This window comes from Geospiza fortis, unplaced genomic scaffold, assembly GCF_000277835.1.
Source record: "Geospiza fortis unplaced genomic scaffold, GeoFor_1.0 scaffold231, whole genome shotgun sequence".
Lineage (NCBI taxonomy): Eukaryota > Metazoa > Chordata > Aves > Passeriformes > Thraupidae > Geospiza > Geospiza fortis.
Genome location: NW_005054351.1, coordinates 4,486,639 through 4,500,077, shown reverse-complemented (window position 1 = coordinate 4,500,077; position 13,439 = coordinate 4,486,639). Strand labels below are relative to the sequence as shown.

General features: G+C 41.8%; 1 protein-coding gene across 1 annotated transcript in view; it reads right to left on the bottom strand.

The window, feature by feature from the left end:
• Window positions 1-1,562: 1,562 nt before the first annotated feature.
• Window positions 1,563-13,439, bottom strand: part of CMTM7 (CKLF like MARVEL transmembrane domain containing 7) — a 26,114-nt gene continuing 14,237 nt past the window's right edge. Inside the window, exons 2-5 of the mRNA XM_031058896.1 lie at window positions 8,962-9,135; window positions 6,100-6,198; window positions 4,987-5,068; window positions 1,563-4,630 (exon numbers count right to left, since the gene is read on the bottom strand). Of these exons, the coding sequence (XP_030914756.1) occupies window positions 4,617-4,630; window positions 4,987-5,068; window positions 6,100-6,198; window positions 8,962-9,135 (369 nt within the window). The 3' untranslated portion in view covers window positions 1,563-4,616. The remainder of the gene's footprint in view (window positions 4,631-4,986; window positions 5,069-6,099; window positions 6,199-8,961; window positions 9,136-13,439) is intronic.

Sequence of the window (13,439 nt, the reverse complement as noted above, 5' to 3'; positions counted from 1 at the left end):
GCTGCTGTTGTGCTGGAAAAAAGTAACTGTTCTTCTCCAGGAGAGGGAGATAACAAGCACTGGTGCCACTTTCTGACCTGCTAGGGTTAGCATGGTTAGAAAAGCCCTGGGATCAGGGACTGGAACCAAGAGCCACCTGTTCCCAACAGGATGGCCTCCCAAGTGTGCAGCCCCGTGTGTCTGCAGAGGAGTGAAGGGTAAGCCAAGGGCATGGCACTTGCTCCAGTGTGAAACTTGAAGCAGCGCAAACAGGTGGGCTGCTTGAGAGCACCCTAGAGCTTTGTGGTGAGGACTCTCTCCTGCCACTGGGGTGTAAATCTCTGCAGGCAGAAAGAACAGGATGTGAGCCTCTCTTTCTCTGGTCCCCACTTCTCCATGGCTCACACAACCACCAGCACCTGCAGGACGCCCAGCAGGGCCCAGAGATAAGTAAATCTAGCTTTCCTTGGCTTTCTGATGGCACTCAGTCTAAAAGTAGGTCCATACTTTGCCCAAGCTGCAGGGATGGACAAGGCCCCTGGCCAGCACACAGCCTCAGCAGCACCATGTGGCTCCATGCTGTCTCTAAGCACAGTGGAGCCCACAGCAATTTAAAATTAAACAGGGCAGAGCATGTGGCAACTTGATGCCACATTCCACAATCTGTGGTCAGGTCTCGTGCATCTCTCCCCAGCTTTAGCAGAACAGGAAAATCCCAGACACAGGGTAAAAAGTACAGGCAAGCAGTAAAGCGACTTCTCTGTCACTCCAGGCAGATCTGCCCTCTAATAACCAGCACAGAAACTGTTAATATCTGCCACCACTTCTATTAGCGCACAAGGCACTCAAATTAGTTTCCCCTCATTAGCTTTCTATGGATGTTTGCACCTGATCTTCCTTCTCTCCTGCTCCTTTTTGTCCTAGAAAGTTCCAAGTCCTCTTCCATGGAGCATCATTTGACACCCCACCACCACACATACACTTCCTTACAAGTTATCATTATCCTGGTGTCCTGCTACTCTCTTCAAACCCCACATAGTGAACTGTTTCCAAACAGTGCAACCAATTCTCAGCAACAGAAAAAGTGTGCAAGATTTGCAGGTCACATAACCTGCAGTGTCTTCATCCAGCACTGTGGTCCTCAAGCTTTTCAAAGCCCCTCTTCCTCTTTTTTAAAAGTTTCATTTCCCCTTCTCATTTTCCTGGTTTCTACCTGACAAAAGCACCATTCACTCCCTGCCTTATCTCAAGTCCCCAGAGCTCAAACATGAGGTTTTGGTTTTTTCACAGTATGAAACAGTTTGTACTACAAATTTTCTTCTCCCAGCATTTACACTTTAATTTTTCAGTAAAAACTGAATCTCAAACTCTATGTTAGGTCAAAGGATAAACTACACTCATCTTGGAGCTGAAGAGGATGGACAACTTTTGGGTGGGATAGTTGGAGCACATCCAAACACAACAGCAGGTTTTTCTGTGGCTCTTACCTATTTTCCTCCAGTTACAGGATGTATTCTGATACTCCCCTGAGAGAAAGCCATTGCTGTGGTAGAGGAAGGAAAAAAATGACCAGGACAACAGTCTGATTCTCCACATCACCCAGACAGCTAACAGAGTTTATTTCTAAAACAGCTGGAATCCCATATTTGACAAAGTTGCAGACAGATGGAGCTTTCAGAACCAGGTTGACACTGAAGGAGACTTAAAACACTTTTGCTGGCAGAGGTACAGCAGAGAGGTGTTGAATTCCCTGCCAGACGGAGCTGTCATTCAGCAACCCCCGGTGGAGCTGGTGATAACAGAAAATCTGTGCTTTTCTTGGTAGACATGCTTCACAAGGAGGATTTGGGGAAAGCAAGGAAACTTTGGCAGCAGAGATGTCAGTCTTCCAGCCTGAGAGCATCCTGATTAGGAGCATCTGGTGGGTCTGTGGACCCAGCGCTGTCGCAACAGCCAAAGCTGCAGGAACATTTTAGCCCTGTCAGTAGGCACAAAAGCCAAAAGGGAACTGGTAACTTACATCTCTTGATCCAGTATAGGCAAGTGCACTTACAGCAAAACATATTCTTTGGATGATCACAGAACATAGTTCAGAAATTCTTTGGTCGTTAGACTGCATGAAATTCCCCTTGACTTTTTTTTCTCCATATGGTGACAACTGACAAGAGTGATGTGAGAGGCAGGAAAAAAAAAAGCCAGTATAGTGCCAGGAGAGGGGGCATGGTTCCAGGAGAAAGTGGAAACAGCCTTTTCTGCAGAGCAAGCTCAGGCTCCAGCCCCAATCCTTAGCAGGTGCTTCTCCCCACTGCCACCAGCAGCGCTGAGGACTCAGCACAACACTGCTTGCCACAGGACTGCCAAGCAGGCTTAAAGCTTAATGTGGGAAGGTTCCTACTGTCAATCTGAGGTCATACCTCAGGAGGTGAAGGAGAAATAACACAGCCTTTTTCTTCTAGGGGAACAGGAGAGGTTGTATCTTTAAACATCTGTCATATCAGTGCAAATTAAAGTCAGAGTGCTGCTTTCCGAAAACTCTTAAGTCAGTCTTGGCAGGAGGACTGGAGATCAAGCACCCCTGTTGCAAAAAATTAGACACACACATATGTGTGTGTGTGTGTGTGTGTGAGTACCTTGTTCTGCAGGTATTTTCACTCAAAGTGCCCAGAATGAAGTCTCTTGTCACATAAGGCCATTTGACTTGTCCTGTGTCGACAGCACAAGGAAGGCTGAGCTATCACTGACACTGCTGACAATGGATTCCCAGCTGAGGAGAATGTTTGTTCTCTCTAGCCAGAAAGCCTTTGAGCTATGCTCAATTCTGGCTGTCAAAAAGAAGAAAGTGGCTCATTCCTGGCTAAGCATAAAACACATCATCTGAAGGTAGGGGGCAGAAGTTGAACATTGTAGAAAAATAACAGCCAATATGAAATTATTAACAATATATATGCCTGTTATATGGTCTATTTGAATAATCCTCTGTATTAATATTGAAGCACTTTATCTTGGAGTGAATGTATGTACCTTCATCCACTAAAAACAGAATTTTGTCCTTTTGAATTGTTTCCTGCTCTGTGTTGCTCTAAACTGGACACTTTTGAAAAGGAATAGCAAAAAGAATCACAGAAACTGTGCACCATGAGTAGGGGGATTCTTACCTCTTCAAGTTGCCTATTTTCATTTACTTACTCAAAATTTTTGACATTTTAGCAGCTGGCCAATTTTCTGTTGTCAGAATTAAAAATAAATTCTAAGTAAAGATACATATATTAGGATGGAAAAAAAAAGGTGGCAACAAATAGCAATATATGTTGACCTGCCATGAGGCACAAAAAGAATTTTCTGAGACAACCATTCAATTACTTAGCATTATTGATGAAGAATTTCAGACAAATAGAAAAATAAATAGGAGGCCAGAAAATGTTTTTTTTCTTCAGACTGTCCCTGGTAAACTGTATAAACCCAACTTCTGCTGCACCACCATGCAGTTATCCCAAGAGAATAAACCGAGTTCTACTTCACAGCTAGACATGATTGGAGAAGCACCAAAGAGGAAGAGAGGCCCATGCTTCCTTTTTTCCTGCAAAGAACTCCCAGCTTACCAGAGATGGATTGCAAAAGGAAAGACAAAGGTGCCAAGAAGGCATTGTCTCAGCACTGAAGTTACATAGAATTTCATTATGATACCAGGTTGGACAAAACTGAACTGTTCTGTCTGTCCAGGCTCTGGGCAGAGTCCCCAGGAGCACAGATTCCAGCTGAGGCAGAGGAAGTGACAATACCACATGGAAGAAAGAGAAAGAAGCACATTGCTCCATTCACAATGGGCTTTCCATAAACACTGTTAGATTACAAAGTGAATAATTTATAGCAAACGCATAGAAATTTTCTAAAGAAATGGTCTTACTACGAAAAGAAGGAAAAAAAAGACCCCATAAAATATTAAATGTATGTTCTTGCGTGCATATTTTTCTGTATTTGGCAAGGGAATTTTAAAAGAATAATCTTTGCTAAAAATTCATAGAGAAAATCCCTGATTTCATCGTGTACTGTTGGGGTTAGGAGGAAGTGCTTGAAATGATGTTTTCAAGTTGTAGTTCATAATTTTTGATGCTGGCTGAGCTGATGTTAGAAAAAGTCCACAGTTCTGATAGGAAGAGGTAACAAAGGCTTGGGTCAGCTTATCCAGGCACAAATTAGTTTGTAACTGTTCATTTGTTAAACGTATAATCCTTGGAAGTTAAGAATCAGGTAGGAATTTCAGGATTTCCCTTGTGTAAACAGATGGAGGAAATCAGAAGGATTTTTTCCATCCCTCTGAAAGGAGAACCAAATGACTGTCCAAATGAGTTTTAAATAACACTTATTGCAAATAGCTGGAAATGGCCACAGCCCAGCTTGCGAGTTAGAAGTTGTCTTTCTCTGAAACAAGCAGATTCTCCATTATAAACTTCTTTGGGAGGGGGGACTAAAAAAACTTTGGTTCACAACATTGTTTTGCATAGGAATTCAAGCAGATCTTCCAAAGCTACCAGCTTGTCCAGGCTAGTAACAATACACCCATGTGTCTCTCCTCAGTAGTGGACACTCCTCTTTGGCATCCTGTTTTGTAAGGCAGACGTCTTGCACAGGTGATGGAGTCACACAGATGCATCTTTGAAAAGGAAGACAGTGTCACTTGTATTGCCACAGACAAATTCATCCAATTTATTAAGCAACACACTGGAAACCTTTTGGTAAGGGGTGGGGAAGGGAGAAAAGAAAGCACTGCTATGTTCATTATTAGCTAGAAGCAAGTTATTTTGCTCTTGTAGCTATTTGTTAACAGCTGTCAGTAGCTGTGACAATGTTTGTGATGACAGAAAATTTGGAACTATTGCTTTTTGAGTAATTCTGAGTCACTGCAACCAGGGCATTAATAGATTCTTCCAGGTAGAAACAGCCCTGTGCCAGAAAATATAAATATTCATTTTGGGAAGCATTCAGGCAGTTACTAAGCACGATACTTACTTGTTGACTGTGTGATGCACGAAACCTTGTAGGATGACCACATGCTTATAACACAAAGTATTGTAGCCAGGAACCCGAAAGTCTGGATGAGAAAACAAACAAACCACAAATACTTATGGAGCATTAGATGACACATATTCCATGCATGTATGGACACTTTTGTATATTCAGCTACACTTTCTATGGGATTAACAGACCCAAAAAAGAGTGGGTTTTTTTTACTCCATTCTGACAAAAAACTAAAAAATCCAGAAGTTTCTGTAGTATCATAGCAGCTCATATCTTGTCAAAACTGAAAGACAGACTGAGAGTCATGCACAAGGAGGGAGAAAAAGCCGGACAGCAGCATGGAATGTCAAGTTCTAAACTTCTCACTAGGATTCTGCAACAAAGAAAAGACTGTTTCTAGCACCTCTGATTACTGCTCTTTTACTGCCCCATTCAAATAAGTCTTTCCCTGCTGTCTGCCAAATAAACAAGTCAGGTAGGTTTCCTAGTCTGTTTGCACTGTCAGGACTAAGTTTCTGAAAGTAATTCTTTATTCTGGAGGAGTTGTATTTCAGGTCCTGCTGCTGTGAAAATACTGTCACCCACACTTGGAAGTCATGCCTCTCTCTGTACAGCCTTCCAGCCAAGAGAAGCAGACAGGACCTGCCAGAAGTCAGCTCAGAGCCTCACTGGGTTTTAGCTCAGGAGAAATTATCTTGAACAGGGCTCTGTTCAGGAGCAGGAAGCGTTGAAAGCTGAAAAGTGGAATGAAATCCTTTAGGTAATTTCCAGCTGCTACAACAGTCTCTTGTCAAAAGTTAATTGTCTTAATTCTTCACCTAAACACATTAGTTCCTGTGGGTTAAAGCAAAAGCCTTTGGTTTCAGTGATCTGGCAGGACAAATACCAACATTAGTGATGAGTCCAGCATCTGACAACAAAATATTTTTGTTGGCACTGTGTTACAGAACATTCACTGAAATGAGCTAGAAGGTTGTTCACCCAACCAAGACACAACTAAGGCAAGTCTGTAAGAAAACAAAGGTACAAGTGATAGATTTCCAATGGCCTACTTAATATATATTGCAATTTTAAAAGTGACTAGCCTAATAAACACAGTCTTACCGCTCCAGCCACAAGTCCAGTTATATTGTAACTCTTGGATGCTGCTACAATCGATCCAATGAGAAGCAGAATTGTACCAATTAAGTAATGAAGAAACTCCTGAAAAGACAAGCACAGCATGGATCAGAAGGGAAACTTATCTGTAAAGCATTTTGATATGTCTCAGAAAGAAAGTTGGCAGAGATGACTCAAACCCTCAAACCCGGAGGACAAAACATAGTCAAAAAGGAAAAGAAAAAAAAAGCAAAGTAAAACAAAGCAAAAAACCAAAACCCAAAACCCAGCAACTCACCTTGTGAGTGGATTTTACACCAAACCTCAGTTTCTGCTCAAAAAAGAACAGTTTGGGTCTACTAATGTTACTGGAATAGGATTTACTAACTGGATATGGATGCAATCCTTTCAATTCAGCACAGTACATTATTCAGTGCATCAAGTATGCACCTTACCTAAAGGGATGGTTCTGGAGGAAGAAGGAGCCTTAAGGACATATTTCTCTAGCCTATATGAAATAGCATAAGTGGGAAACCAAATGCTCCTACTTCTGATAATCTTAGGAAGCAAGCACTGGATCTACTGCTGCATTTACTAAAAACTTAAATCAGCTGAGACTGGGAACCACAGGGAAGGGAGGGAAGGGAGGGAAGCCATGAAAAGCACAGCTGCAGTAAAACATGATGCCATGATGTTTTCTGAGAGAGGACCAAGACACCACATTTAAATTCTTCTCTGAGATGATAAGCATCAGCCCAGGAGTCAATTTTACCTTGTAACAAGCATGAGGTAGCTGTGGATTTATATTCTGAATCCCTGCAAAGCTTATGACAACCAGTACAGGTGTTTGGACACTGAACATGGGCTGTTTCTTGTGCACAGCAGGGTGGGGCAGGTGGATATCTGCTTCCTTTATCTGCATTGCACTACTAGCATGAGCCAAGCAAATACACAGGAGAGGAGAGATTCTGTCTCAAGACAGAATGTAGTCCCAAAAGGAAATTTTCCAAGGAAAGCCCAGAAGATGAACAGTCTACCACACCAGTTTCACCCTGCTCAGGTGTTAAAAAGAGCTGAGGAGGATTTTTCCTGTAAAGTAGGCTCTGAGACCACAAGTTACTTTCCTAATTTGTAAACTTGTTTCGGGTAATCAAAATCTCAACCCTTGCATTTGCCAGAATAAATTATATGCACAAGGAGGCTTCTCTGACTAGCCCATGACGCAGCAGCAAATGGGACATTCCACTGCCTCCTTAGAGACATCAAATAAAGCACTGTACACAAGCTACTACTTTAGAGGAATCCAAGGGATGGGCAAAGCTGCAACAGAGTCATCAAAGGCCACATTAGGTGGAGAACCAACCCTGGCAGGGCCGGCAGAGTACCCCTCTGGAGAAATACTTCCAAGCTTTAAAAGGTGTCAGCAATGAACAACCTCTTGAACCACTTCAGCTTTACTGGCTGCAAATCACACCCCTGATTGCAATGTAAAGATCCTGCCAGGAAACTCATCCAAATGCTAGCTGTAGTTTTCCAGACTCTCTCACGTCTTCCTCTTCTGTTCTAAAGATACTTAAATGTGACTGAAAACGAGGTTGTTTGTTTTGTAACAGAGCAGCAATGTTCAAGCATCACATCCTATAAATCTTTCTGAAGCTGAGCAGCTACAAACTCCAGTGCCTTAAACTCTGGAACGTTGAGGAATAATTAAACACACAACAAAAAAACCCCAGAAGCAGCCCATGCAGAGGCAAAAATAGCACAGTCCTGTTACAGCAATGCACACATTAAATGCTTCTCTGCAAAACTGTAATTTATTAGCTTACTTCACTCCTTTATTTCAATCCCGGCATCTGTACTATCTCTAGATAAATAAGTACCTTTAGAAACAAATAGTGGTGGCACACATTTGAAAAAAAGTCTAGCCATATTCTTCAGCTAAAAAGAAAAAGAAAATTAATTTTTTTCTCTGGTTATAAGTGGATGGATGGACAAACTGTTATCTTACATCTGTAAATTACTTACATAGTTTCCATTAACCACCACCCAACCACTTCTTGGGTTTAAAAATTCCTCTCTATCTCTCCAGTTGGCTTTCCCCATTCCTTTGGCCCTTCTTCAGTGGAACTAACATATTCAAGGGAGGCATGTTCTAAGAAGTTGTTAAAATCCACCATCCCACACTAGGATGCAGAACTGTTCTGTTAGCTGACCTGAGCAGAATTATGGAGGAAGTTCAGGTCTCACATTTTTGGTGCTGCCTGTGGGTTCTCTGCTAGGATATTAGAGATGGATGTGTATGGGAAATGCGGGAATGAGGCAGGAACATCCTGCAGGATATCCCAGGAATGGCCAGGCTGCGGCAATCAGGCTGAGGATATTATTTTTTGCTGTTGTTTAAGTTATCTAAAACCATACCAAAAAGAGGCACATTTGATTTAAATAGCACTCACAGGTTTTATTTTGGGACAGGATGCAGTACATGAATTCTAAAGCTATGATTTGGTACTTTAGCAATCCCTGAGCTGCTATAAATGACCTGAGCTAGGACCCACCTGCTGAAGGCTTGATGATCAGTCGCTTCCTTTTGATTGCCTCTTAATAAAATAATTGCCTTCCATATAGTAAATCTAGATTTATGTCTGTGCAAAGGAGGGCAGAATCAAATCCAAATCAACTGAAAATTTTACAGTTACACAATCTGCTGAGCTGAATGCAAGCAACAAAGGGATTTGCATACGAGGCAAAAAAGAATTGAGTGAAAGACAGCCTATCTTGAGTGAGAGTTGAGCGAAAAACAGCACAAAGAATGGACTGAGAAAGCCCCATCAACCCCCAGGAGAGGAGAGGAGAGGAGCCCAGCCTTACCGCAAGTGGCCAGCTAACACAAGTCAGCTTCCTGTAGACTCTGAAAATGTGCATGATGTAGAAGAACAAAATCATAACCAGGTCGCACATGGTGACAATCTGAAAGAAGCTGTATGCACTGTAATCTGTCCATGGAGAATTATTTACGCTGATAAATCCAATCAGCAGCGTGATCTGGAAGACAAAAGGCACATTCAAGGTGTTCACTGTGGTGCTCAGAGGATTATGGAGATGATTTTAAGCACAACAAAATGGCACTTAAAAACAAGAGACAAATATCTAATGTAAATGGGGTGGTCCCAACAAAATGGAGGACAAAGTAACAAGCATGATAATAAGGTTTTATAATTAGCTGATAAATGAGCTGAAGCAACTCCCTGGTGAAAGGGGAAATGACCACAAGGAAAGCAGCAGTTTCAGCCTGAAGAACTCAACCTGAAGATGTCTCTATGTACAACAGAAGAGGTCTCAAATAGAGAAATGGAACTGGATGCCTGGAGTTGCACCAGTGACTGAAGCATCTGAAGCCCAGAGACTTTCAGAAGGAGTCCACTGAAAGCTGTGAAAATGGAGGTGTCCATAAACACGTCTTTCACTTTCATTTAGTGACATTTCCCACATGCACAATCAGGGCACCTGAGCTAACAGTTTTACTCTTCCTTTTCTGCCACCTACAGAGCAGAAGTATTAGTAGGCTGTAAGGCAGTAGCAGAGTAAATAATATAAACATTTGGAGGAACTGATTTAATTCACCTCACCCCCAAAACTTTTATAAGTTAACACTGCCACATAAAACTATAAAGCATTATCATACAACTTCTTTCAGCTGTATGCTTGCTAAGGACAAAAGCTATTTCCTTTTTTTCTTTAATCTAAAGCTACTTGTTCTGGCTAACCTGGATGATCAAAATAAATCAACTAAGAATATACTAAAATATTTTTTTATTACAGACTCAGCCAATGCATGCTTTCAGCCACTGTAATTTTTAGTTCATCCAAAGTCAGCTAGAAGCTGTAATTATTCACATTTTAAGTGTTTCTCCTGGACATTAAAAAACTATCTGAGGAAGCCAGCACTTCAAGACTGCACCATCCTTTCCTGCACACTCATCTTCCAAACTCCTAACCAACTGCATTCATTATCAGAATAATTTCCTTAAGATTAAAAGAGAAAAAAACCCAACCCCAACGCCCAAACAACATAGCTTAGATTCTCCCTAAGGGTTAGCCAGGTTTCACCTGCTCATTTCTGAGTGGACAGGCTAAATATACACATGTACAAGGGCAACCAAAAGGTCTGTATGTACAAACTTCACAAGGACCTGCCACCTTCACCAACCTCCATCCAAACAGCCACATCAATGTCTTGACAGTGAGCCACCTCAAAACAGTGGCTCCAGAGAAAAAAAGTCAGAGCTCAGGATTCCTGAGCTGTTGTCAGACCTGGTCCAGCTCCATTATTTTTACTGTGGCAGTCCAAGGAGCTGATATTAGCTCTGTAAGTGAGCCCTGCTCTTTGAATCTTAATGTCAGTTAAGCAGAGTCATCTGACTCAGCCACTGAATAATAATAACTTAAATAATAATAAAAATAACTTAACCTGAACAATCAGAAGGAGAAAATTTACCCTATAAGCTAGGAGCACACTCTAAGTGATGCAAGACACAGCTATTATTTCCATAATTTAAAACTAAATGTAATGAAATTTTACTCTATAGGAAAACTCAACAACAAGTCACAGCAAGCACTGAGCCTTGCTCTTGGATAAAGGTGGGATGAGGACAACATTCTCTAACCACAAAAAGCTAGAAGAACTTTTCCTTATTTATGTGTTTTCACAATAATCAGTTCCCAGTTTCAATTGCACTGTAAAAATCAAGAAGGAAATGTTAATTCACAGAAATATTAAATCTGCCCACCGGCTCATTTCATGCATGAACAATTAACTTTAGCAGGTTTTTTTACAGTGTACAAAGGATAAGGAGGAGGACTGGACTCTTGAAGTACAACCACCATCCAAATAATAAAAAGCATTGGAAAAAACCCCTTAGTTTAAGCTAGACCCAGTTCTTTCCATTTCATGGAAGCATAGCTGTATTTTTTTTTCAGTTAAAAGGTATAAAGAAATTGAGAAGCATAAAGAAGAATGCGAGTCATCCAAGGACAGAACATATATCTGAGGTGTCACAATCCTCAGAAATAAGAAGATACGTGGTACCAATGAAGAATCTGCTCAACTACTGACAGGGTAGAACCACGGATTTGAACAAACATGCTTTCCATTTCAACAGTTCTTCATGACTAAAACAACTCCAAACCAAATTAGTAAAGATTCTCCCTTCTTTGAATTGTATGTGCCTCAGCACACAGACAGGAAGAAACCACTGCATGGAAAGAGATATTTCTTTCAAAGATTTACTTTCTTAGCATAAATTTTGCAACATGAGATTTCTTAAGAGTGTCCTTGGTTCATAGGCATGTGATTCTGTTTCACAGACAGGTGCAAAGGGGACCCTCTCAACTTTCTATAAAGCTGTACCCCATCTGCCACACTGTATTGCCTGCAGATACAGTCAGATTTTAAAAGTCACCTGTTGAAAAAAGAACACTAACAAATACAAGTAATAGAGCCACCCAATATCACTTGTTCTTTGAAACTGACAAATATTGAAGTTCCTTCACCAGATACTGGTGTATCATGATATACCAGGTGATGACTGTACCTTTTTTCCCCTGGGATTCTGGTTTCCAGAGAACTGAGTGATAAAGTGATAAATATGTAACTGTCTGGGATACAGCTGAACATCTATCTCAGAACTCAGTCGGTGGCACAGAGAGAGAGAGAGAGAAATGAATTACAAAGCACTGAAGTGATCAAATGCTACGAGTGTTCTTTATGCATCTGTGCTCAGGGGAGCAGGTTTATACAGCCTGAAAATAAAAACTGGAGGCATAAAAAAAACCAACTAAACCCAGGGCACTGCTATTTCCATTTCAATATAGCACTTCCCAGGTCATGACAGCAACACAGATGTAACCCATAGCCAGCAAGCCAGTGTAAGCACAAGTACTGGTCAAGCGATGGGCAGTCTCATGAGAAGATTTCAGTGTGCTCCACAATATACACCTGGGCTCCAGATCTGCATTACAAAAGGGGTGAGGGACACGTTGCAGGTACTATTATTTAAGTGCTTTCTGGTTTCTGAGAGCAAAATAAAGACCATATGCATTAATCAACCCTGAGGAGGGATTTCTGCATTTAAATAAAGTGCCACATTTACTCTGTTTCACAGAAGTCAATCAGCTTAAATGAACCCACTTCTTGACTCTCCTTTGGACCAGATATTTGAAATTAGTTGTGAAGCACTTTTAGGGACACTGGTATAGATCAGGAACTATCTTGCAGTCAAGGCAATGTGAGCTAAAGGTTGGCAGCACTTAGCAGACAGCAAAGACATAACAGAGCCTGCAAGACTTTTACAGAACCTGCATTCTCTTCCCTACTTGGAGCTGAAGATGAGGTAAGCACATCCTTACAATCTGTCTCTGACAGAATGGCACTGACATACCTTCCCAAGCTAAACCCCATTCTGATTGGAAATTAACTCGGATCTACCAAAAAAATGAAACACAATTCTTTCTTTCCTGATGTGGTCTTCTTCCTAAAGCAGCCCAGGAAGCTGTTGGCCACCATCACCACAAAAGCCCATGGCTGGCTCATGGTCATTGTGTTGTCCCCCAAGATCCCAAGGTCTTCTCTGGAGAACTGCTTTCCAACCTCCAGCCTGTACTGGTGCAGGGGCTTACCCTCAAATATCTCCAGAGACAGGACTTAGCATTTCTCTGTGAGCAACTTGATGAGACTCCTCTCTCTCCAGACTGCCAAGATCTCTCTTTCTGTGGCAGCACAACCCCCTGGCTCATCAGCCACTCCTCCCAGGTTTTTAATCACCTGAAACTTTCCAGGAGTGCACTCCGCATCATCATCCAGGTCCATCAATGAAGATGTGGAACAGTGTCAGTCCCAGTATGGACCCCTGAGGTACCCCACTAGTGACTGGCTCCCAACTGAACCTTGTACCACTGATCACAACCCTCTGGGCTGGGTTGTTCAGTTTTAAATCTATCTCACTGCCCACTTATTTCATCCATAACTAGTTTGTCAGCTTGTCTGTGAGGATGGGAGACTAAAACCCTACCAAGATCAAGGTAAACCACATCCATCACTCTTCCCCTGTCCACCAAGCTAGTCACCTCATTACAGAAAGCAGCAAGGCTGGTCAAGCATCATTTCCCCTTTGTAAATCCATGTTGACCACTCCTGATCACCTTCTTGTCCTTCATGTATTTGGAAATGCTTTCTAAGAGGATTTTCTTCATCACCTCCCAAGGGACTGAGGTGAAGCTGACAAACCTGTAATTCCCTGGATCTTCCTTCCTGCCCATAGTTATTACATCAATCTGTTCAGAATGGCACA